Raw genomic sequence first — 27,203 nt, 5'->3', positions numbered from 1 at the left:
TGCACCAAACAAACAATTAGCTTTGTTGGGGCGTAATTGACTGGCAGGACCGGGTGGCATTTACATTTGCCCGCTGTTGCCACCCTGCCATTCGACGGGCCGGGATATAAAAGAATAGGTCCATAGGAGGGTGGAAGGTTGGCCACATCTCTCTGGTTCGAAGACACCGCTTTTTTTTTCACGGTGGCAAACTTCCAAGCAGGAGCGTTTTTTTTTAATGCACGGCTGTGGAGGAAGGAGGGAAGGGAGGGTGTGGCGAGGACGAGACTATAGATTTAATTATGCATGCATGTTTTCTTATTCATTGTAGTGGTGGGAAGGGGAGAGGGAGAGGGTAAGGGGTGTGTGGTGGGAGGGTTGGGGGGGAGACAGACCAATGACATTCCGTCATTGTAGTCCTCCTCCTACACACACACAAACACACACACACACAAGGAGCAGTCTGGGAGCGAGCCGCTATAGGCTAATGAGGTGACACTCACCGTCTGGAGACTAGCCAAAACAGTCCATTAACTCCTAGCCAGTAGTTAAGAGGAGAAGAAGGAGAAAGGTGGTGGTGGGGAGGGTGGAGAGGAGAAAAGAGGAGGCGGGTGGGGGGGGGTGGACAAGCGGGTGAGGTGGGGCGGCTAGCCGATGGGTTGGTGGGCGGAGCATGTGAGGGGGGGAGGGAAAAAAAGTAGAGAGTCTGAAGTCTTTCAGGATGTGAGGGTGGGGGGTATTTCTACAGTTTTGTAGTTGTGAATGAATCAGCAGGGAGGCTGGTAGAGGGGGGGGCTGTGCACGAGCGTTCACTGTCGGCGATTATGCTCTGTGGAGGCAGCTCTTGAGGAAAAGTAAGACTGTGTGATGGAGTGGAGGTGGTGGGGTGGGTGGTGTATGCCGCACGAGAGAGAGAGGGGGGACAAGGGAGATAGATCCAAAACCCCCCAGTCAGGCAGACAGACCTTTGACAGAGGAGCTCTGTGATTCGCCTCTTTCATCTTCAGAACCCCCCCATCCAGTCGGATAATTATGAGACAAATGCACTGGACCCCTGCTGCTTGAGTGGCAATGGGCATGGGAGGCCAGAAACACAGAGAGAGGGTTCAAACCTGCACGTCTCGACTGGTCTGGAGGGAGGGGGGACGGAGGGAATGAGAGATGGCTGGGGTGTTTAAGGGTCTGGGAAATTCCCCACTCTCCCAAGAGAGACAAGTTGGCCCACAGCTCATAGTTCAGGGACAGCCTGGTTGTGATACTAGCGAGGCTTAACTGGTTTTAGCCGCCAACTTCCTTTCAACTTATACACACACACACACACATCTAGTTAATAAATCAATGCATTGTTTGGATTTCAAATGTAACTTTCTGAAAAACATCTGAAATATGCTCCCTGATCTCTGCGTTCAGTTGGCGGAGTATGAGACTGAACCAGTTCACAACGTGCTGTTTTATTAATCTATTTGAAGGTGCTCTGGTCTGCGCTGATAAGGGAGCACAGTTAGGAACTGCAATAGTACCTACATCTTTATCTCACACCAACCACACTTATACCCGGACAGCCTGAAGCAAACATGCATGCACAAATGTAATTGTATTTGACTACAAATTCCAATGAAAATCAGTTTGCGAATCTGTAAAACTACTTTGAAAGATTTAAAAGGCATTTAAGTGAAAATAATTCAAAATGTTGTGGAAATATGAAAGCATACAAGCAAAACAACAAGCTAATTTCTTATGATGTCAATAGTTTTGATATCTACAGATGAAAATAACTTGCTTTTTTTATACTCAAAATCAGTTCTGACTCAGGCATGTGTAATGTTGTGTCTGTGAGGCCTCAGACAGTGATGTGTCAGTGATTGTCAGCGCTTACGACGGCGTCAGGCCTCAGCCAAGAGGAGTTCCCACTGGCAAGAGCGGCAGGCCGAGCCACGATGACTGGGTGCTCCCTCGCAGGGCAAATGGCTTTCCTCCAGCTGGGCGAGAGGCCACCGAGGATCCCTGCCACCCATTGCCACTGTTTGCACTCCCTGGGCTCTGCCAAGCGAGCAGCGGTAAAGCGCACACAAACACACACGCGTGCGCACACACACACACACCTTAAACTGGGGACATGGAAGGAATTATCCGATCATAGAATGCCACCACATCTAAAACCAGATCTTGGCCCAAAACAGACAAAGAAAACAGAGCGTGCACTCATTCAGATGATTTTGCTGGCACTGCTCCCCTGGAACGGGACATAGGGTGGAGAAGGGGGGAGAATCAACCACAGAGTTTAATGTGTCATTACAAGCATAAAAACAGACTACTGACATTGCCAACAGATGTCAAGCCAGTTTATTTTTGCCATTACAACTACAGTTGGGAATGAAGCGGCAGGTGCAAATGAACAAAGTCATCTAGCTTTCTTCTTTACCTTCAAGACTACTGTGTTGCTGCATCATAATTTCTGCTGATCTGTTATTCAGACATGCATCAATCCAGTTTTGGTTAGAGTTGTTCTGATACCGATACCAGTATCAGAAATGCATCCATTACAGTTTAAAATGCTGGATGGGTTATCGGCGAGTACGCAAGTCTATGCACCGATCCGATATCACGCTATCATTTATCAGCTCATTTACGCTACACAGGAGCAACAACGACAAGTGTCCCTCGCTACCTGATCTGTACATCCTGCAAGATCGGTACAACACATGTGCAACTTTCAACAGAGATGAGAAAGAAGGAGTTCACTCACTCGTTAGCTACTTCCATCAGCCCCAGAAAAAACAATTGCTGCCTTCGAATTTGATGAACAATGAGCGAAGATCAGCTATTACATCATGGCTTCAGATTCGACAGGGTCTGTGTTTTATTAGAGAGGCAACAGAGATAACAAGAGTGACTATAGCCTGATGACCTCTTGTTCGCCACATTTCATTGGTAATGTAGATGGTGGAGTTATTTTTTGGTAAGAATCCACAGTGTAATTGTGGGTTGTAGGTCTGCGCACATGTTGGAGGCCTAATTACAATCTTCACTTGGTAAATCCGGAACAAGCTTATAAATCACTCTCACTTTCAATTTTTGCCCGGCAGACGCTGGAGCCCTGGTTATTATTGTGAGGCGTTGTGGTTTGTTGAATATAAATGCAGTCTTTGGTGCAGGTGAGCAATAATCGTTTTTCTGCATGCACACGTATATGAGTGAGTATGAACATGTGTCCCCGTGTGTGCATTTCTGTGTTTGCATATAAAATTTTGGAAAGGTTTCTAAAAGCGCAGCAAAATTACCAGCTGGAGCCTTGTGCCAGTGGAGAGCTTTCTGGAGCCAGATCATACGGGCTTTCAGGAGGCAGCATGGTAACAAGCCCAGTTCTTGCCCAGTAAAAATAACGGCCTTCATTAACCATTTTGTTAGTGTTGCATCGGGCTTTAATCACAGTGTCCAGACAGCACTGGACGAGCTTGTTCCTAACACAAGTAATTGCATAGTGGCAAATAATGTAATTATTATGAACCCAGCATTTCCTACTGGTTAAAACGGTATCCAAATATCTACTTTCACATCAAATGACATTTTGCAAGCTATGGCAAAAGGGAATACTAATATTAATCATTTCTGATTTTAGTTGCTGGTTGTGCATGTTGCATTTATTCCAAACCTGAATTGAATTCTCACATATCTGTGTAGAAATCTCTAAGGAAATACGTTTTCGCCCCTTTTATTCACTGTATCTGTTTGTTATTTTAAAGACTTGATGTAAAGAGGCTGTGTGTTCTGTCTGTCACAATGGAGGAGGTACCTCTGTAGAAACTCTGTAACACCTGCTGGTGATCCTGAGATTTCCAACCAATAGGGTCCATATTTCCTCTCCTCCTCCTCCTCCTCACTTTGATCAAAGACAGGTCTTTAAAAAAAACTGCATGTTTATGTAAGTGCTAAAAATGTAAATGACTTATTATCCTACTCGCCTTGTCGTCACTGCTGTTCTATAACTTTTTTCACTGGATGAGTCAATAAAAAAAAAAAACACATTAGCCATTGTATTGTTTATTGCACTAAATATATGGCATCTTCTGCCGATCGAGAGTTGGTTTCTAAATTTGGGAGCTTTTTGAGAAGTGAACCTGACATATGTGAGGGAGGAGTGGAAGCTCTTTGGCTAGCTTTGACAACTCAATGGGGCGCTGATGAATCCGTCCCAAGCAGACCATTCCCAAGCCCCAGACACCATATCCCCTCTTTGACCCGCTGCACTGACATTAGAAAGAAATCCTCTGGGGGATTCGCCCAACACCCCTAAAAGCAACACGCCCACCCAAAAGTACATTTTGCACAGCGCTGCGATGGCGGGCCTTTATTTTTCTGTCTCGCTCAGGTCTTGTCGAGCCGTCACAGTGATGGGCCATACTGTACCGCCAGACAAAAGAAGAGACAACCATCACTCTAGGCCACTGATCGGCCCTGTCTGGACTGAAAAGACTTTGATGGAGCAAAGCAGGGTGGGGGGTGGTGCACAGAGAAGTTAGTGTCTCCTGGGCAACCACTCTGATTGTCTGTCCCTGCCTAAAGTTCCCCATCACACCCCACCTACCCCTTCCTATTTTTTCTTCCCTTCATTGGTTGTTCACAAGGCTCCTTCCTGGATAAAGAGGACTGGCTTTTGCATGAAAGTCTTAGTCTGGTACTTAAGGGTGCTTTTCTCCTGGTTGACTTGAAAAAAATGGGAGGTCAAAAAACATCTTCACATGAATTCTCCTCCCTGAACCTTCTTGTCCCTCTTTCTTCTATAGACCCTGCCGCCTAACATGACCAGTCTAGCAGGCAGATGGGACAATAGTAAGTTTTTCTAGCAGTTCTGCTAGTGCAATGTCAAAGAAGAGAGAGCAGCCATTGGATGGAGAAACTCAGGCAACAGGGAGGGCCTGCTTTGTAAGGCAGGACAGTGAGGTACAGTGTAGTGCCTGGGATAGGGGGTGAATGTACCCATTTGTCTTCATTTGGGAGGACCGGCAGACAGGGTGGGGGTGGGGAATCTATCCGGGAGGGGTGGGAGGTGCCGGTCCTCCAGTCAAGTGGCCTCGGGGGGATTTGAAATGCATTTGGGGTCCTCCCCAAAAGCCTGGGAAAGTGTGGTGAAGCTGAGATCTTAACCATAGACTAATGACACAAACTGCCATCCTTAAACAAGTGTAGTTAGAAACGCAAAAGTGAGTCTCCTGCTGAAACACACAAGAAAAGCCTTTCAAACACAATGCCAGTGCCTTATAATGCCAAGGCATTGTCAAAAAGATATATGAATGCAACAGCGCAAACTGTGACACAAGCAAACTAAACAAATTGTATCAGAGCAAAGGAGGGAGTTGTACATTTTGTTGAGAAAGAAGGCATCCACATTTCTCAGTGGCCTCTGCTCCGAGTTGCCTTGTTTCCATGGAGATTTATGTACACATGGCACACAAAAGAGGGCCAAGGAGGTAACACGGCCTGTTTAAGCCTTGAGGTATTTGCTCTAGCAAAACCCTGCTGCTAATAACACAAGCTTCATACTGAGCCAGGCAACCTGACTGCACTGCACACAGGTTAGTGTTTGAGAAAGAGCAGGAGGGGAGAGAAGAAGCAAGAGGAAAGTCAGATGGAGATAACAAATAATCAAGGATCCTGGAGAGGGAGTGAAGCCATTAAGAAAGAAAGAAAGGAAAGAAGGAAAGAAGGAAAGAAGGAAAGAAGGAAAGAAGGAAAGAAGGAAAGAAAGAAGAAAGAAAGAAGGAAAGAAAGAAAGAAAGAAGCAAATGAGCAAAAAGCAAGAAGCAAGAAAGAAAGAAAGACCACTGCGAAACATAAATAGCTGCCGGGTTAAGAGAAAAAGGATCGGGAGGACATTTAGTGGGAAGCGGAAATCAATAAGGCAAGCGGTGAAGCTGGGAGAGAGTTCTAAGTGGATTAGATTGAGAGAATGTGTTCGATAGGTTATGGCTCTGACAGAGAGGTAGCCAGACACCGCAGGCTCTATTGCATACTAATAAGGAAGCCAGAATGGAAGCTGAGCACAGGGTTGTGCAGTTCAATCTGAAGAGTTTTCTATATGGCTCGAGAGTCATCGGTTAAGGTTTTTCCCAGGAGTTGTATTTTATGTTCTTGCTGATTTTTGTTCTGAATGTTCACTGTTAAAATTCAAGTCCAAGAATAAACATTCCACTCAGCTTCCAAAAGAACCAGTCCTGAGACTTCCTCAAGCATCATCTCACCAGGAGAATTTAAAATTAAAGGCAGCTAAATAACTTGACTTCACCCAAAAAAAGGAAGACGACCAGTAGTGTTTTTAACGCTGTCTGGTTACAACAACTTTTGTTTCACACTTCTGGCAGGAGCCCAGCCACCCTCTCTCTGGCCGAGTGCCTGGGCCTGGGACAGCTGTCATGGTAGGAGTCTCTGGCTTGAGGGAAAGCCAGGGAATGAGAAAAGAAAAGGGGAAAGGAGTGAGAGAGTCATTTGGCCGGGCAGTGTGCCGCAGGGGTGATTCCTGATGGCAGAGGAGGATAAGGGGATGAGGGGAGGGAGGGATAGATGTTGTGCTTAGTCACAGACCTCCACTGTGACCCAGAAGGTCAGGCCTCCGCACTGGCCGCCTGACCAAAGCTTCTGAAGCAGCCGGGCGGAAAACAAGATGCAGGCAGCTACCCCACACAGTGTGGTGAGCAGCCGATGGCCAGTCTTGGAGATAGGGACCAGCCAGACGACCCAGACTGAGGGATTGGCGAGGGGTGTGTGGGGAGTCAGTGTTACCTACTCCCCCTCACTTAGGCCAGTGAACCAAGGGACCACCAGCCAGACCAGAAGTAGTGGTGGGGGAGTGGAGACAAACAGTTGCCAAGAGACCACCGGTGATCTTGCGACCGCCACGGTTTGACCCCGATTGAGGAGGTCAACAAGGGGGGCTTACGAGCAGCTCACCCGCCTCCTCCCCTGACCACAACCCCCCCCAGGCAAAATGTCTTCCTCCTCCACGTGCCATGGGCCTGCAACGCCGCATTTTCACTGATCTGTTTTGCTCAATTAAACTTCAGAGGACACCCTGCCATATCTCTTTGAAAAGGTCACGACCCCAGGGGCAGAGGTTAAGTCTGCCGCTCGTAAAACAAGGTCTCCATTAACATGGCAGCGTGTTTTCAGAGGTAATCCATCCATTTCCACAAACTATCTTGACAGTGTGAAAAAATAGGTGACATTACTGGGGGGTGTCAAGGTAATGATGTTTTATGGCTGTGTTAACTTTCGGCAGCAGAGTATTGGAAAAGCTGCTTGACCTTGACTTGTTTAGTCTCCGGTTGGACTTCTTCAGCAATGTCTGTCAATGGTTACAAGACAACTTTCAGAAATGCTCAGAATTCTTTTTTTAATTTCTACTTTCATTCCTTTAATTCCACAAAAAATGGCCAAATTCATTTAAATTTGAGGTACAAAATGTACATCACATACCTTCCATAACATTTTCCAACATCCCTCCAAATTCTGAAATTGGATTGATTATGAATCTTAATCAAATATCTTTATTAATTATTTTATTTTCATATTTTGTGTATGAAGACATCTCGAGCCGAGAGCTTATATTTGAACTACATTTCTATATTTGTTGAGATGTGCAGCTTTACAAAGCCAAACACAAACAAGGCCGAGCCCAAACACGTCCTGACATGCCAATTTTCTACATGCATCGTTACAACTATTCCATCGAGCTGTCAAACTGGATATGCAAAATATGAATCCAGGTGCGGAGAGAAGATGATTTTTTTTTTAAAGAAAGAAAAAAGAATCACACTTCTTGTTTTATCAGATAACGATTAAAACAGTGCATTGGAGTGCCGTGTGTGTGTGTGTGTGTGTGTGTGTGTGTGTGTGTGTGTGTGTGTGTGTGTGTGTGTGTGTGTGTGTGTGTGTGTGTGTGTAGAAGCCAGGGCACTGTATTGAACACGGCCTGCCAGTTGGCACAATGGATGCCACAACCCCCACTCCCCCCCAGCCTACTTCCCAGCGGGTATTCATCTGGGCATGCACATGGGTGCTACAGCCCTGCCTGGCTAAACGCGTCTGTGCCCCAGAACAAGGGGGCTGAGTGCCCTCTCTAAATTCACCCAGCACACTCGCTGCCAACCCGCCGACCTTTCTCAGGCAACAACCCACCAGAATCAAAAACAAATACACTCTGAACTTATTGATTTTTGCCACAAAAAAAGAACAACAAAAAATACCGTTGTGTAAATAACGGCAGCAACATATTTTTTGTTTTCCAATTACACAACAGAAGAGAGCCGCTGCCAGGTAGAAGGACAGAGAGAACTACATTAAAGTCCCGACACGTTTTTTCCGAGCAGTTCGCCCCAAAACCAGATTCTGTTTCAGACAGAGCCGTTTGCTACTTTTTTTGTGTTTGATTGTATGTTTGTTTGTTTCGTGCAGTTGCAAAAGAACAAAGGCAGTGGCTGCCATTCTGCGACTGTCAAAAAACTTTCCAACGTGCCCACTGCATTGCGGATGCCAACCAACGAATCAAAGGCATGCTGCAAGCAGACAAAGAGGGTTTGATGCCAACCTCCAAACCTCTAACAACCACTACTGGTGATTTGCCTGCCTCCCTGGCACAGTGCAAAACAAAATGGCGCCGCACCACACGCTACCACAATATGGCTGCATTGTCTGGAGATGGGCACTGCTTGGTAACTTGAAGAAAAGGAAAAGACGCTTTAGCTTACAAAAACGAAAAAGGAAAAAAAAAAGCATGGCCGTCCCTGTGATGCCAGTAAAAGAATGCTATTTTGCATTTGCCAGTTTCAACCCAAAGAAATTTTGAAGACAACGGAAATGAATCGCTCTGATCCGCGAAGCAACGTGAATTTATTCCTCGAAGAAAGAGAACATTCACCATTTATTTCAAACACTAAAATGAGTCTTCTTGCCAATAATTTGCTCTTCCTTCATAGCGGACACATTTTCCCAAAACAAAAGCTGTTGAAAAACGTCCATAATGTTCAATACGAGCACTAACTTATCATTTAAATGTATATTATATGGAAACAGCACGAAAGAGCCATTCTCAACTTGGTACTGAACGGTTAAAAATGCAGCAGATGCAAACTAGAGAAGCGGTGGCATCCTACAAAAGACACAAAAGAGGGTCTGATGCCAACCCCGGTGCCAGTGGCAACCATTATTGTCTGTGTGCTGTGCCTTCTGCTTTCCCTGGCACTTATCAAACACAAAATGGCGCTCAGGGCTTCATGATAATGAGCTAGCTATACCACCATTTCTCCCTCAATAGCAAAGTTTTGTTGTGGTATTGGTTGAAGGGGATAAGGAAAAAAGTTTGCTACTGTAACAATTTTTAAAACCCCCTAAAAAAACAGGTTTTTTTTGTTTTTTTAATAAGAGATTTTGGGGGTGTGTATTTTTTTTTTTGTTTTTGACTTTTAAACTTTTATCTTTCTTGTTTTTTTTTTTTTTTTTGTTTTTGTTTCGCTTGTTACTTTTTACTCTTCTGTTATTTTTTTTTTTCGTTTCTCTTTGTTTTGCTTTTGCTTTGTTTTTTTTTTTTTTTTTTTATTTTATTTTTTTTTTCTTTTTTTTTTTTTTTTCAAGAAAGAGCATTGTTTTTTATTTTTGACCAACATCACATTTTTTTTTTTTTTTTTATTGTTCATTTCTTTTTTTTTTTTTTTTTTTTTTATTTTTTATGTTTTATTTCTTTTTTTTTTTAGGTTTTTATTTGATTTTTTTTTTTTTTTTTTTTTTCACTCCCAATAGTGCAGTAATACAGAAGATGTTTTTAACTCTTTCCAGACGTTGTCAATGCGCAGGCCTGAGCGAGGAGCTTGTTGGTGAGTTAAATGCCGGCTGGCTGCCGCACATGGCCAGTAAAACCTCTTCCTTTCTGTTAATGAGCCTGGAGAAGAGGCCCCCAGTCAGAGCTGGCCCAAATCAAAGCATCTGTGGGGATCGAGGCTGGGGGGCAAGAGGGTTTGTTGAGGGAGTGGGGTTCGGGTGTCTCCACTGGCACAAGACCAGGGAGGGAAGCTTTTAGGGCAAGAAGGAAATTATGGGAGTAATTTCACAGAAACCACTGCTCTTATAAAGAATAGTGTTGGTGGTTCTTGTGGAATTACAGCACCAGGTAAGTGCTCATTTGGTGAGCCATAGTCAGATGCAGTGGTTTTAAAAAAGCTGCATCATAAAACCAGTTATCACATAACTCAAGAGGGAGTGACAGTGGCTGTGCCCGCCACAAGGTCAGAGTGTTGGCAGCCATCCAGAGACAGTGGAGCTCCTCCGCTCCTCATGGACCCTCCAACTGTCTGGAGATACCCAGCTAACAGCACTAAAGGTGCGAACCATCTTTGCTCTTTGTGGTTGTAGGTCCCAGATGCACAATTCAAACACAAACAACCAGAGACTCAATACAGTCAACAGCCCGTCACTAACAACAACAAAGCAGCATATAATCATGAAAAAACATTTTGGTCTTACAGGAGTTCCAAATGCAAATTAAATCTCTCAGGTTCAACAGAGTATTTCCGTTGCCACACCACAAGTGTATGATTTATAAATCATACTTAAGTGCATGCTAAGCGAGTATTCACAGCCAATAAGAGAGAAAGAGAGAGAGAGAAAGAACTCAATCCTGGCAAAAAAACAGAGCAAATCTGTTCTGTGCTACTAAGGCCTGCTGGGGCAGCCCCCTCTGCCACTGCAGCAATAACAACATGTGGTTTGGCTGCACAGCACCAGTTTACAGTGGGAAGAGGAGAGGCGCTAAATTAATTTCAGATTCTGTTGTTTGAGAGTCATAAACGATGTTACACCAAAGCATGGCATCCAGACAGCCGGCCACAGTGTTTGGTCACATGGTTTGAGAACACATTACATCAGTAGCTTCTCTGGGTTTTTGGGAATATATCATTATGCACTGTGTGTATTGAGATGTTAAAAATCATATTTACATGGCAAACTGTGGTCATATTCAACACACTGCATGAAACAAAGGTTTGTAGCATGTGGTGTCCTCGGGCATGGCAAACCTGGTCCACCCTCGCTATTTAGTACGAATGTAAAGGGCCTTTGTTTCCAAATTATTTCTGGTGTTGCCAAAATGCTAGGATGATACGCAGAACAAGCCTCACTTGGCAGGTTTTTGTTTGTTTGCAGGTACCTTGAATATTGTGGTTTTGTGATTAAATGTGAAGGGAAGACTTTTGGTTAAAGCAAGTTTAAGTCAGGCTGTCCTCGCTGCATTGCTTCAGCCTTTCCCACGAGGCTCCAAAACCATAATCTCTTGAAATATTTGCACAGATGACGGCAGCGCTCGGCTGTTTTGACATGGAGCGGCATGTACGAGATCTAGCAGTCACTTTTTCCATCACTTTTCAGTTCAGGAAAGGGAATTCCCCTTTTGCCGCTTTTCCCTGTAACCCGTCCTGCACGCCTCCCACCAATCTGTATAACCCTCCCAGCACTCCTTCCTCCACTTCCTCAGCCTGCTAGGATTTGTCCACTCAGGGCCACACCACAGAAGCCTTTACGCCCGCCTCACAGCTAGCTCCCACAGCCCTTGCTTTCCACTCACACAAGTATGTTGTTTCCCTTTATCAGAGATGCCAAAAGTTAACTCACTGAGATCAGTGGTGGGTGGGATGGCAAACAGGACCCTGGTTTCGGTTCAGGAAGGCAAGCAGGGTCGTTTATTTTAAATGTTTTTCTGGCAGGGTTAGAGCTACGAGCGACAAACTTTAGAAAAAGTGCCCCTTGTTTACATTTGACTGTGACTTGATTCCCTCGTTCATCGACTGCTCACGACTCAAGCTGCAGGCATCACAAAAATATACACGACACACACAAATGTTCAACTTCACCTCTCTTAAACTCTTAGTGCTGCCTCCCAGGCCGTCAAATTATATAAAATGCTGTCGTCATATGCATTGATTATTATGTTTGTGTCTAGTTGTTTTCCTATTGTCTACCCAGTCCTTTAAAATGCTCTTGCACTGTGCTCACACCCTTTCTTGCCTCCTGAGAACATTTCCTGTCACAATGCTACACACAGTAGCCACTGTCATTCTAATTTAGTTTAAAGTAAACACATACACTTAATCTTTATGTTCTTCAAAAGGAAGAACTAACATATATGCAATACATTAAATATTTCACATTATAGTTCCATTGTTGTTGTTTGTGGAATTTGTCCATGTGGCCATAAAAGCATAATCTCCTGATAGTAGCCACAGTGTTGCATTATGGGAAGGGGTAGGAATGACAAAGGGCCACCACTGGAGCAGACTCTATAATCCTCCTCTTGGCAAGCATCTGCATATATACATCTCTATGTGCCTACATTTGTTTTTTCCTGAGGGCCAACTTGAATGTGCATGTAGCAGAAAACACAATCTCTTTGCTGACACTGACGGTACAACAGGCTTGTCGCAATCACAGCTCTCACAAGGTTGGCAGCCCTGCAGAAACACTTCCCATTTGCGGTGCGGGGCTCGGTCCAAGCCACTTGAACTTGGCAAGGCTTACCTGGAACAGCCTACCCGTAGGACTGCCACAGACTCGCCCCTCAGCCAAGGCAGGAGGCCTCACTGTAGGACAACAGCTGATGTCAGGCACACCTCTGGAAAACTGCCTACAAGTGGCTTCCAGGTATTTATCAAGAAAGAGATAATACAACTTCTCCCAGATGAGCTGGTTGAAGATCTTGTTTTCAGTCTGTATTTTCATCAACTCAGACATTAATGTCAAGTCATGTGGAACCCATTTGCAGTATAATGTTTTATAATTGTATAAACCTGTTTGTAACTGGTTTGAAAAATGTTACAGGGCAGTACATACAGTACAGAGGCTACAGAGCCTTTCACAAAGGACATAATTGTGCATACAAGGTGACTTTTTTTTATCAATTGAGAGAGAATTACACAGATCGTATGACACCATATGGAATTCTTTTTACACATAATGTATTTCCTTCGCAGGCGCTGTGAAAGGCGAGGCCTACAGGGAGTCCTCTTTAGGAGAAAAAAAGCTGTATGTATGGTGAGGAGGGAGGGTAGGCGGGGGGGTCGGGGGGTTTAGTGGGTTGGTCCAAGCACGCTCAGCGAAAATATGCCTCATGCACTCGTTGAACTTGGGGCCTGCGCAGGCTTCTCTCAAGGTTACAGGAGAGGCCTGTGCGCAGAGGAGCAGTAGAAAGAAAGCATGCAGGAGCAGTAAGCACGCAACAAGGTTTCCACTGGACTCTTTTTACTGCTTTAACTTTGGGAAATGCTTTATCTTCAGTTTCCCATGAGTGCTTAAACATGTGTTAGAATTAAAAACTTGTGACATGAAATTGTATACATTTAGTTAGTAGAATCCCCAACTACACATTTAGTCTTTGACTGTCACTGAGTCTTACTGCGAGCTCCTGTTGCTCAGATAACAGAGGCAGCAAGCGATCGCCTTTGACACCAGGTTTCCTTCCCTCCTCGGAGCCTGCCGGGACCCGGGCCATGTATCCGCTGCCGCACCCCTGAGTCCTCGACCACACAAAGGTAGGAAGCAGCCACCGGCGCATTGTGACGAGGCCACTAAATCACCTCTCGTTTTATCCACCGCTATTTAAGCACGTTTTACCAGAGGAAACCATAAAGACAACAAGGCCTTGTAAATACATCTGAAGATGCTGGCTGGAAAGAAGGAGAGACGGGCTATTAGCTTATTGAATGATATGGATAGTTAGGATATACAAAGCTTTTTGATATGATATATTTACACAGAAAACTATACATTCACAACAGCCTAAACTAAATAAAATTCCAAAATAGGAGCCCATTATGTGGCTTTAATACAAATTGTATAAAACTGAACACTCGGCTCAATTTGCGCTGCACTTTTATATGAGCTGCAAACAACCCTGTGACAGCCTGGTGATGTACAAACAAAACACATTGTGCATAAGTGCAGAAAATACTGGCAGCTTTAGTCCTTAGAGAAAACGTACATCCTTTTAAGTCCAATGAACGAGTCTGAAAGACTCTTGGCCTATATCCTACGAGTCAGACTCAAGTGTGAGAGGTACATTTTCTTGTGCGAAAATCAACCTCCACATAGCAGACACTTGTTGCATTGTGATGCATGCATAATTAAAGCATCATTTTATCATATCGGCAGAAATGTATCGGCCGATGACGGGCAGATATCATCGTGCATCCCTGAATATAATTTACACTCTTGAAACTGTGTCAGAGGTGCTGATTTATAAACATAACTTGAGGTCATAGTTTGTAGCGATGTATGGGACCAAATGTATTGGGGGACAAAACAAAACATTAGTTCCACATCAACACTAACATTACACACTCAAAGCCTCAAAAAGTAACACCTCTCTGACACTGTCTAATTCCTGGCTCAATTGTATAAAATGAAGGGTCTTATTATAATCTGTCCACAATCACATATGTGATGGTAAACAGCATTTAGCACTGTAAAGTCAACAAGTCGGGGACGAATGTAAACATGGCGCTCGTGCCGGAACAACAACTTGCATTTGACCTCACTTTGACAGAAAGGGGTCAAAGGGCAGAAGGTAGTAAACACTCAGCTGAAGGAATTGGTCACTTTGCCTTTCCCCAAGTATTAGCAGGCCATTAGCACCTCATAAAAGGGCCACGTCTCTGCTTTACAACAGATTAGACCTGCTTTCATACAAACAGCAAAGCAAAGGGATTCAATGCTATCACAAGAGTATGGAAAACAGGATTCCAGCACATGTACAGAAAGAAGCCACAGAGGAATTATGTCAACATAGTCTACATCAATGCACAGATATTACTTTGTTATAAGCTTATGAAAGGCACTAAAACATTTCTTCACAGTCAATCCCAGTTAATTTTCCCCAAAACAAATTAGCACAAGATGAAGTGGGTCATTCTCATGTCGTGATTAAAGTAGGCCTCAGCTTTGCCCAAGTGGCCAAGCAGCAGACTACAAGTTCAAGCTTTGCGCACTGAAGGCCTTATCGGGCTTCTCTCGTAAACAAGAGGAGGGGAAAAAATAGCCCAATGAAACATAATAAAGGGAGCATCAAAGCAGCTATAGAAGAGAATCAGTCGGAGTATTAGGAGCCACTTGGGGTTGTCAACGTGATAGCTTAGATGTCACTGGAGAACATCTTCATGAACGTAAAGCGGGCAAACAAATTAAGAGGGATGAGCTCGCACTTGGTGGATTAGTTTTAGATTTATGGAGGCAACTTGGAGCCAATGTAGAGCAGAGAGAAAACAAGTCTGTCAAAGCTGTAAAGACGTCCACATAGTTAAACATTGAATTACTGACGTAAAAGCATGCAGCATTATTTATGACTTATTGTAAAGTTATTTGACTGCAGGGTTGTTCCAGCGAAAAAAGTATCTGAGGAACATTACAAACCGGCTCGACTTGACAGAACACTTCTCATTACTGAAGTAACCTCATTAAACTTGTCAACTGTCGTACAGTCTGTTCTGTACACTCAACTGTAAGAGTGTGTGTGTTTTGTGTGTCCTGGTAGGAGGTTGAGCAGTAGCCCTGCAGCAAACACTTGCTCTCGTCAGCACTTCATAAAACAAGGGTGTGGTGCAGGTGGTATACGAGGAGTATGGAAGAATCTTTAGATTAGACTCCAACTGTAAAGGCCATGAAGTGATTTTATGTTAGTGGGGAACAATAGGAGGGTTTCAAACATTTTGGCGTCTTGATAATTTGAGAAAATGTATTTCATCCGTGGCTGCAGCACCGGGTCCCTAAATGTGAGACGGTAGGAAAAGTACATGCAAGGGTATTTATAGGCCAATGCAATTTCTCTGTGACACATTTACTGTGGAGGACCTCAAGAGTGATAACATGCACAAACCACAGTGTGCCGACGAGAGTGACAGCAATACTCGGAGCCACAGGAGAGACGGGCCAATTAATGCCAAGATGTCCTCCTGAGTGCAGCCCTCTGTATAATCCCCCAACCCACTTTATGGGGAACGCTCCCCTCTTTCGCTGATGTGTGGATCATTAATCACATTTCCTATCAAACTTCTGTCCCTTGCCACAAATATTCACTCCCAAAACTCAAAGCTATGTGTGTAAAATACTCATCTACACCAGAGCAAGCTACTTAAACTTTCCACAATCAATTATCAAGAGAGAGGAGCTGCTTAAAGTTTAGAAATGTGGATCTGGGGTTTAATACTTTTTAGCTGATATACCTCTGCACTGGTATTTCTGTGCCACCACGAGAAATAAGTGAAATACACTTATGAGAGGAGCTTGCCAATGTCACTAAAAGATGGGGGAAAGCATGATGGTTTTAACTTTAATTTAACCAATACTACTTAAAGCCGAGATCTCAAAATTCTCGCTCAGCACGCAGAACTGGCACTTGAGACATGAAAGGGCAGCTGCAACGTTTGGTTTACATTATATCTTAGTGGTTTCCACATTGTGGCCAGGGGATAAGCATCAGGAGAGGTTTATCTCTGTCACAGTGCTCTATGGAATATGTAAACACTATGTGTAATCAGTGCTGCAGTGAAATGGAGTGCAGGGGGGTGTGTGGGAAAGTGAAGTGCTTTAGGAATAAGCCGCCATCTTACTCCTTGAGCTCAAGGAAAGATAAGACATTGGAGGCAAAGCTGCAGAACCTTTAAACCTATATGTTGATTTTCTTCAGTTAAAGGAGTGAATCCACAGATGCATCTTTTAAACAAACAAAATCAGCAAGTTGTATGCAGGCAGTGTTGCTAGTAACTTTTTCAGACCTTCCCTCTCATCTCCTCCGTCTCTTGGCTTAACTATGTCTTTGTCCCCATCGTCCACCCTGTGAGGCGGTGGCGCTCTTTTTTTGTGGAGGACGGGTACTCATTTTAGATGAAGAGCCTATCTCCCGCCTAGAGCCCAAGTTTTAATATGGTGTCCAATCAAAAGTGATTAAGCATCGCAGAGCACAAACAATGCTGGCCCTTAAATCTCTGTGAACCCTCTTTCACTGGAGCGAATGAAAGAGCACTCTGTCTGCAGCAGCAGATGACAGACGTGCTCTTGAAATAATCCCTCCCCATTTGGAGCCATAAGAATTTTAAAATTGCGTTGCTTAGTATTTACAGCATCGATCGAAACAATATTTCCTGCTGTCTGTCCTGGATTACTGTTCAACTTCTTAAACATAGTGTGGACCATCAGATTCAAGTGTATAAAATATCACAATTAGTTTCTTCCAATTTACAGTTTGAAAGACTTCAAAGCATATTTTACTAAATTATTTCCAGTGATACATTTTAGCTTAAATTGTCCAGTATTGGACACTATCTCAAATGTTTCAGTAAATGCCAGAATATTCTACTATATTTATTATATATATTTAGTTTGTGTATCAATGTGAAAATAAATATAATAGTTCAATTCTGGGGAATAAATTTAAAAAATGTGCAAAACCTGTCCCAGTACCTGGCAGCTCTCATCTAACACGATATATTAACACTATATAATAACACGATATATTAACACTATATACACAATAACACTATATATAATAACACTATATAATAACACTATATAATAACACTATATAATAACACTATATATTAACACTATATAATAACACGATATAATAACACTATATAATAACACTATATAATAACACTATATATTAACACTATATATTAACACTATATATTAACACATATAATCACACTTATATAATACACTATATAATAACACTATATATTAACACAGTATAATAACACTATATAATAACACTATATAATAACACTATATATTGACACTATATAATGACACTATATATTAACACTATATAATAACACTATATAATAACACTATATATTAACACTGTATAATAACACTATATAATAACACTATATAATGACACTATATATTAACACTATATATTAACACTATATATTAACACTATATAATAACACTATATAATAACACTCTATAATAACACTATATAGTAACACTATACAATAACACTATATAATGACACTATATAATAACACTATATATTAACACTATATAATAACACTATATAATAACACTATATATTAACACTATATATTAACACTATATAATGACACTATATATTAACACTATATATTAACACTATATAATGACACTATATATTAACACTATATAATAACACTATATATTAACACTATATAATGACACTATATATTAACACTATATAATAACACTATATAATAACACTATATAATAACACTATATAATAACACTATATATTAACACTATATATTAACACTATATAATGACACTATATATTAACACTATATAATAACACTATATAATAACACTATATATTAACACTATATAATAACACTATATAATGACACTATATATTAACACTATATAATAACACTATATATATTAACACTATATAATAACACTATATATTAACACTATATAATAACACTATATAATGACACTATATATTAACACTATATAATAACACTATATATATTAACACTATATAATAACACTATATATTAACACTATATAATAACACTATATAATAACACTATATAATAACACTATATATTAACACTATATAATAACACTATATATTAACACTATATAATAACACTATATATTAACACTATATAATAACACTATATATTAACACTATATATAATAACACTAATATAATAACACTAATCTTACTAAACACGATATAATAACACTATATATTAACACTATATAATAACACTATATATTAACACGATATAATAACACTATATAATAACACGATATAATAACACGATATATTAACACGATATATTAACACTATATAATAACACTATATATTAACACGATATAATAACACGATATATTAACACGATATATTAACACTATATAATAACACTATATATTAACACGATATAATAACACGATATATTAACACGATATATTAACACTATATAATAACACTATATAATAACACTATATATTAACACTATATAATAACACTATATATTAACACTATATAATAACACTATATAATAACACGATATAATAACACGATATATTAACACGATATATTAACACTATATAATAACACTATATAATAACACTATATATTAACACTATATAATAACACTATATATTAACACTATATAATAACACTATATAATAACACTATATATTAACACTATATAATAACACTATATATTAACACTATATAATACTATATATACACGATATAATAACACGATATATTAACACTATATAATAACACTATATATTAACACTATATAAAACACTATATAATAACACGATATAATAACACTATATAATACACTATAATAACACTATATAATAACACGATATAATAACACTATATAATAACACTATATTCAGTCTCCAGTCACTGTGTCCGCTAAATGTACAAGAAACCAGTTTTTCACAATATCTTTTATATACGTATATATTTAAAAAGTAAAGCCCACTCAGGTTCACTCAGATCTTCGGTGCTACTGTAATGTGAGCTAATATCAGCAATACCTTTATTAATATGATGATTATTAGCTTTTTTAATTTGTAGAACTCTCATTTAAAAACAAAATTGTTCTTCTGTGATTTTTGATTGAAAACAGAAGAGTTTTTAAATTACGTAATGTTACATTATATAAAGGGGACTATGCACATGAGAACTGATAATAACAAGATTCTTGTGTTACTGGTTCATAGATTGTAGAAGCTACCAGAGACGGCTGGCGGGTTCATTTGAATTCAACCCGTCTATATTGCAACTTTACACATTTGTCTCTCGTATTATCCGAACACACAGACCAGGTGTACAGTGTGTGTGCAATGGAAATGCGATCTGCTGGAGTACCGCAGAGAAAACACACATTTAAAACATGTTTTTCATTTAAAACTTATTACAGATTGTCTTTTTGTTTAGCATTGAGTCATACTGGAGCCATATAAAAATGTATGCTGCATATATACAGTACGGACTGGAGAGTTTCTCATGTTTATTTGTCTGGCGAATGTAGTGTTGATTCCAGCCAGCCTCAGCAAGACTGCCAAAAAGTACCACATGTGACCCCTGACCTTGCCAAGCCATCATTCACACATGCGCACAAACTCATTAGCTCACAAACAAACACACACACACACAGGCATGCGCACACGCACACGCACACGCACACAGTGTGAGCTTGAACCTACCTTGGTCTTGAACATAGTACGCTAGAAACAAGTCCAGCTCCTTGACCGATACTGTTATGTGGTGTGGCTGGACACAAAGTGCTGGGTTGGTGCAATGTTGAGACTTGACAAGGCGTTCCCCGTCTGTACTTTCCAGAGGGATGCCTTTGAAGAGAATGACCATCACCAGGTCCAGACGCCAAACTTTGTCGGCCTGCCTCAAACAGTCGATCCGGCGGATCTTCCCCTTCTGGTCCGGGTTGGACAGCACACAGCACGGGTGCTTCTTGCCCGTCACGCTGAGGACAAAGTCCTCCCGGTACTCCTGCCGAATGTCCTTACGCAGCTTGGCCAGCAGCCTGGACGCCCATTTCTGCTTAACCTCGGGCTTCTCGCTCAGAAGCTCGTCTTTCACCGCACGCTCCTCGTCCTTGGACATCCGCTTCTCGTGCTTCTTGAAGTACTTGCGTTTTCTGGCCTGGAGGTTGAACCACGTGTAGGCAATGGCACGGACGTGAGGAAGAAGTGCTTCGATGAAGGGATGAAATTCATCCTGGAGCATCCAAGGGACACAGTGAGGAGAGGGGAGAGAGAAGGAGAGAGAAGTAATCAGAAACAGCCATTAAACACAGAAGTATGGGTTCAGTCAGCTACTAATCTGAGGCAGAAGGGAAGTCAGACCACAAATAAACAAATCCTCATAATCAGTCACATAATATCAAATTGTTTCAACAGCTTTAAGGCGAGACGTTTCTCTTCACATAACAACAGTGGTTTTACCATCCTATATGTATGTAGGCGTACTACAGGTATGACAAGCACATTCCACTGTTTATATCAACTGCCAGCACTACAATAGCACCAGGCCCGGTGACTGAGTGCACTCGCGTCTCCGCTCTCATTTCCCGAGCACGCTGCTGCTGCAGGGAGCATGCGCCCCTCGCAGTTACACTTCTCTTATCAAACTATCCACATTCCACTGTGAACTTGTCCCATGTTCACGAAGGTACAGGATAAGCTGGAGGGCCTTTGAGTGCAGTCGCAAAATAGGAAGTTAAGGAGATTCCCATTCTCCTGGTACATACAAACAGCTCCGTATACAGGCTGCACGTTCATAATGAATTAAGAAATACACGCAGGGGGGGAAAGGCAACATATCAAACAAAGCAATCATGTGAAAGGTATTTTGCAAAGGTTGCGTTAGGACTTGAAGCTCATGCCAAAGTGTTGAGGTTAACATGCACAATGGCTCAGCTTCATTCCAAAAACCTGAGTCAGTGATATTAAAATCATGTCCTACTTTTAAAATGTTCCACCTCTCTTTATATTTAAAAAAAATAGACGTTGAAAGTTTTTTTATGATCAATTATGAGACATTTAGATTAATATTAGTGGAAATATTTTCAACATTAATTGTTACTTTTACAAAATGTAATATCCAGTCTCAGTTTTCTGTGTAATCTGCATTACGCCGTAGTAAACTTTATAACACATTCTCTTTAATTATAAACTCAATTTACTTTAAATAAGAGTAAAAAAGAAATTAAACTTTTTTACCGCATTTGACAGAATTTTTGATCCTGAAAACTAAAAATGTACAAACCAACATTTGTGCAGCAGCACACTGGCCTCCGGACTCCGACATACTGCAGTAAGTCTCTAACGAATTATAATAATCTCGTAATACTTGTTTTAGGTGGAGGAATGTACAGGATGGTTTAGGATTCAGCAGAATTTACAGCAGCTGCGAGTGACAAGAGTAAACATTAAGTTATTGTTCTTTAAGGGCTTTAAAATGTCAAATTTAATAAGTGTAAGCAGCCTCTTCTGAGGAGGCGTTTGAAGAGTTAAACCACATATTGTTCTTTTTGTAGGACAGCCAGTCAGGCAGGCTATAGGAAACCACAGAAATCCACTCCCTATCTGCGCCTGCCGCTGGAGCTCCTGAGAAGCCACATTTCTTGTCTGCACTTTCGGGCCAATAAAACTGCTCAGTACAGTAATGTCAAATCCAATCATTTATTATACAGAGTGAATAAACACCTAATTATCTACGGATAGTTTTGAAATGTATTATATTTACTATGGATTTTATACACAGCTTTTAGAGAGGTCCAAATTAAATTAAATTAATTGAGAATCTCCTTTAAATGTCTCCTCTCTGCAATGTTTCCAATTAAACTGACACAAGCGAGCAGTAAATGTGCAGCAACTGTTTCTGACGTCCTTTGCTCTCCTGCTTTCCTGTTTAAAAACACTTTAAATATTCGGTTAATTTTTTCAACCCAGCTCAAGCCAAACGCTGTAAAGATAAATGACTTGGCCAAGGCCTTTGCAGTGCACTTCAGCTGGGGCCATAAAAGCACAATCCTCTTAAGTACAAACTAAACCACATCTCAGTCAATCACTTACTTATGCCAAGTAAAATATAAACAGTAAAACTGAGTCAGCCAAAACAGTCAGCGACTCTGTCCAACCGCTGAATCAACCTTATCATGCGTCTGATCTTCCTGCAGTGAAAGTGGCTTTATCTCCTTCCAACTTCACTTCCCTAAAGTATAGGGGGTTTACTCTAAATAAAAATATACACGTGGAAAACAAAATATAAACACAGTTCAAGCTAGGCTGGGAGGTGTGTGGGTAGGTTATTGGAGGACACAAATAACCTAATTAAGAATACGAGCATACCTGCACCAATTACACCGGACTGTTAAAATGACAGTCTTGGAATGCTATCGTAAAAATCATATTTACGCATAACTTTACGCACACAAAGAGCGCATGAAGATTCAATTACTTCAATTACTATTTAAGTGCCTAGGACTATTAAATGATTTTCCGATATGGCTTTAGTTAGAATCTAAGATCTCGAAAGTAAAAATGACCTCCATTGTGCATCTTGGATTAACACATAAAAGTGTTGGTTAGTTCGAACGCTATATTTTCACTCGCAAGATAAAACGAAATTGTTGTTATGCATTATTAAAGTATTTCCCAATCTTAACGAATGCACATAACTTTCAATTCCCTGAACACCGCGTGTAACAATTGCATTACAAATATACAAATCATAGCAATTAAATGTATGTAATAAAAGACACAAATACCTGAGTAAGACAAATTGGAGAATACATGACGAGACGGCTACACGAGAAGTGACTGTACTTGGACTGATTCCTCTGATCACTTTATCGCGCCATTCCTGGACCGACGTGCACCATGCAAGACTGTGGAGCAGCTATCCGCGTAAAACAACGAGAGATTATCCAAGAACATCCATGAATTTGTGCGATCCAAAGATTGTCGTCTCCGCAGAGAAAAATGAGATTTAACGCAGGAGGTTATGTTTTAAAGTTGTCACGCTCGGTAAGCAGATTGCACTCGCAGAGCCGGTGCTGCTGCTGCGTCCTCCTCCTCTACACGTCTCGGTACTGCTGTGGTATCTCGTTCATAAAAGCATTGTGGGAAGCTTCAGAGGGCGCCGAGTGTGTGATGTTCACCCCTGCTTTAACCAAACTTGATATGAAATCGACCGGTGCACCTTCGGTCCTGCGCGATTCCAGCAAATCAGACCCAACTTTTTTTTTTTCACCCACGTAATTACACAGTCACACTCCTCCTCCTCCTTCAAACACACAACCCCTATCCACCATTCAGCACCTTCTTCTCCTCCTAGGCTATCTGAAAACACACCACACAATTCATTTGCCCCTTCACTCCAGCACATTTACTTTGTGCTTCGGGGACTTTGGACCACAGCCTCGGAGAAACGGAAAAGAGACTCCGGCACTTTTACCCCCGAGCTGCGCGTCGACAACACGCGCGTTCTGCTTTTCACTTTACATCATTTATCTGTGGCTCACATTAAAAACTAACTTTGTCACTCACATTGTAGCAAGAAAAACGACATGAACTCGCCTTAAAATGTTGTGCAAACGTTCTTGAAATATATCATGATAAAATAAATGTATAATATAAAAAGATAAGGCACGTTTAATGAAAATACAGCCAACAGAAGGTAATAATTTACACATTTTATTTATCTTTTTTTACTGCAGAATTAGAAACCACAGGTAAAAATGACGCCTGGTTGGAACTTTTAGTTTATAGAGGGAATTTTGTTTTGGAAATTATTTTTAAAATGGCCTTTTATAGTGGCCATTTAGTGGGCCGAATAACAAACACCTGGATACCTTTTTATAGACAGCTGGTAAACACTCATAACTAAACTGCACTAATGCTGAAAGGACTGGAAGTTAAACATTGTTACTGCAGTGTGCGTGTGTGCGCGCGCGCGTGTGTGTGTGTGCGTGTGTGTGTCAGAGCTGTCACCAGTCCACATAGAGTTCATTTGCCAAATTAAGGGGAATGTGATGTTAACATAGGCTGCCGCAGAATCTGTGCCAAGTTTAGTATATTTTTGGCCCGACCGTGCCAGTGTTGAGGTCCGTGTTAAGTTAGCCCACATTTCTCAATCGCCGCGAGGACAGGACAGTATAGCAAATGTTATCACAAATGGTATCACCACAACATTGGAAAGCAATAATAATCCGTGTTCACGTACCATTGCACTGTACTGCATGAATTAATAGGGAATCCTGGAGCCTGGTTGAAACACACAAGCCGGTAGCTTCACATTTCTCACGTTCAACTTTGTGCTTTGGAGCGTTTTCTCTTGCAGTGCTCGCAACAACAAAAAGTCAACACCGGAAGACAATTCTTTGCAGATAGCGGTGGACACAAGTTGAGAGCACCTCGCGTTTTTTTCTCTTTTTTTCTTGTCTTCCTTCCTCTTCAAGTCTTACTTTTTTGGATGTTTTTTAGGGGCTGTTCAATGAAGTTGAACGTGATCCAGAAGAGGCTGAGTTTTCGACACTGGGCTGGTCTCCGCCTTCACTTTCACTGTCTGGCTGCCTGCCGCCCTCCGGCTCTCAGCGCTCACCGTCAAGCTGCATATCATTTCAGCAAGACAACTTCCGGTACGACCTTTCCAAATAAAACCCTCTTTTACAGAAACTGCTTTTGCAATTCATCTTCTAGTTTATACGTCTTTTCATATGAGAAAAAAAAAACATGAATACAATGCAAATCAACTGTGTGTGTGTGTTATCTCTTGAAGACATATTTATTCTTTTATATTTTTTCAAAATCTCAAAAATGACAAGTTTTCCTGAGATAAAATGAACATAAATTGTTTTAGCTTCATGACTAGCTCTTATTTTGTTTCAACTATTTGTTTATTGAGTTTTCAACATTTTATATATGAAAAAACATTATATATGTATACTTACAAACATCCATTATATCATTTGACAGCGTGTTCTTTATTGCTTTTAAAGTCTGAACCCATAAAAAGAGTCTAAAACTCAGTACCAGTAAACCTTTTACGTGTGTTGTGTAATGTGTCTTAACGTAGCTACATAAGGTTATCTATAAGGAGTAGTGTTAATGCTATTAATACTACAAATGAAAAGGTGCAATAATAACCCTCCGTTATACAGGACAAGTTCTATCTCTTATTGTGAAAGCAGAAACTCGACATTTCTCGGGGATCACCGCGCGGTTTCCCTTCAGCTTCACACAGCTCGGTTTTGAAACAGTGTTTGCATTCTTGCCTCTCATTGGCCAGCAGCAGTGGCCCCGGGACTCTCTACCCTGGGCCCCTCACTTCCGCTCCTCTGACGTGCTGGACAGACGGACAGCCTGAACAACGACGTGGTCAATGACCGATGGTGGAAATCATAACAGTGCAGTAATCACTGGCCTGACACATGCAGCTGTCAGATTAGATAATATTTAGATTATTATTATTATTTATTTATTGTTAATACTAATAATATGTTTTGTTGTTGTTGTTGGTACTAATAATAATAATAATAATAATAATAATAATGTGCACTAGCAATACCAATATACATTTCACAAGTCATGTATCTGCAAACCATCTTCACATTATTACATGTTCCCTATAGTGATAAAGGCATTTTATATGTAGCCTAATTATTATGATTTTAAAATTCCATGATCCCTATATTATTCCTGTATTGTGTGTATAACTTTACACTTAACTATCATAAAATGTTCTCATTTTAATTTCCTCAAGCAGTACTGTTATGGCTGCAGCATTGATGAAAAGCCCAAGACATATTTCCCACTCTGTGGGACAATCAAATACATTTTTAATCTTATACAGCAATATAATTGTAATATGATAATGTTCTAATGCATCAGTGCTCATTGAGTAGTAAGAATAGCAGTAGTGGAATAGTAACAGCAGTGGTAAACAGATGTGTAATAATAACAGCAGTGTTAGTACTTTACAGCTTAATCACAATACGACGGTATGACTTGAATGGGCAGTCGGACAACAGATTTTACTGCTCGCTCACTGTTAGCACGACATTAACACAGTGTTCACACCATTTACATGTGTTCGTGCTGTCATGTTGATCCACTGATCAGTTGTGATTCCCTTCACAATTAAGTTAAGAGCATTCAGTTGTAAAATAAATGGCTGTAAATTGCAGATCAATGATCGTGTCAAGGTTGTTGTCAATTCAAAGTGTGGCAGCCTTAAAGTCTCTGGGTTCAGGCAGAAGTACGGAAGCCCTGTGAGGCAAGAGAGAAACACTGGTGATGCTTTTTCTAAGTCTAAATAGTTTTATCTCCCGTGTATGTGGCTTAAGAACAGGTGGAAGATGTATAAAATGTTGGCAGGATATTCTTTTGAATTTCCTTAATTGTCTTTTTCATTTGTGAAAACAGGTGTTTGTATTTGTAATAGTCGTTTCGGCCACAAGAGGATGACGGCACCACTAGCGTTTTCTTCCACCTGGGTTTTAATTTCCACCGCTACTGTAAATATATTGTGTGTTAGTTACACAAAAGAAGTAAAAATAATAATAAAAGGAATTAAAAAAGATTATCTGGCTAATCCGATTTCTTCACCTGTTCTTAAGTCACAAACAGCAAAAAAACAACAATTTATATCAGAC

General features: G+C 40.9%; 1 protein-coding gene across 10 annotated transcripts in view; it reads right to left on the bottom strand.

The window, feature by feature from the left end:
• Positions 1 to 25,113, bottom strand: part of LOC115023429 (nuclear factor 1 B-type-like) — a 57,667-nt gene extending 32,554 nt beyond the window's left edge. For 3 of the 10 annotated variants that reach the window (XM_029454396.1, XM_029454391.1, XM_029454392.1), the window contains exon 1: positions 20,230 to 20,761. In XM_029454396.1, coding sequence (XP_029310256.1) covers positions 20,230 to 20,647 — 418 coding nt within the window. In that variant the 5' untranslated portion in view covers positions 20,648 to 20,761. Of the gene's footprint in view, positions 1 to 20,229; positions 20,762 to 23,315; positions 23,727 to 24,772 lie in introns of those variants that run through there. The other 7 variants (XM_029454388.1, XM_029454393.1, XM_029454389.1 and 4 more) reach the window with 6 other exon arrangements.
• Between the last annotated feature and the right edge of the window lie 2,090 nt (positions 25,114 to 27,203).

Source organism: Cottoperca gobio, chromosome 18, assembly GCF_900634415.1.
Source record: "Cottoperca gobio chromosome 18, fCotGob3.1, whole genome shotgun sequence".
NCBI classification, from domain to species: domain Eukaryota; kingdom Metazoa; phylum Chordata; class Actinopteri; order Perciformes; family Bovichtidae; genus Cottoperca; species Cottoperca gobio.
Note: the sequence above shows the minus strand (reverse complement) of the source record. Positions and strands in the feature narration are given on the sequence as shown.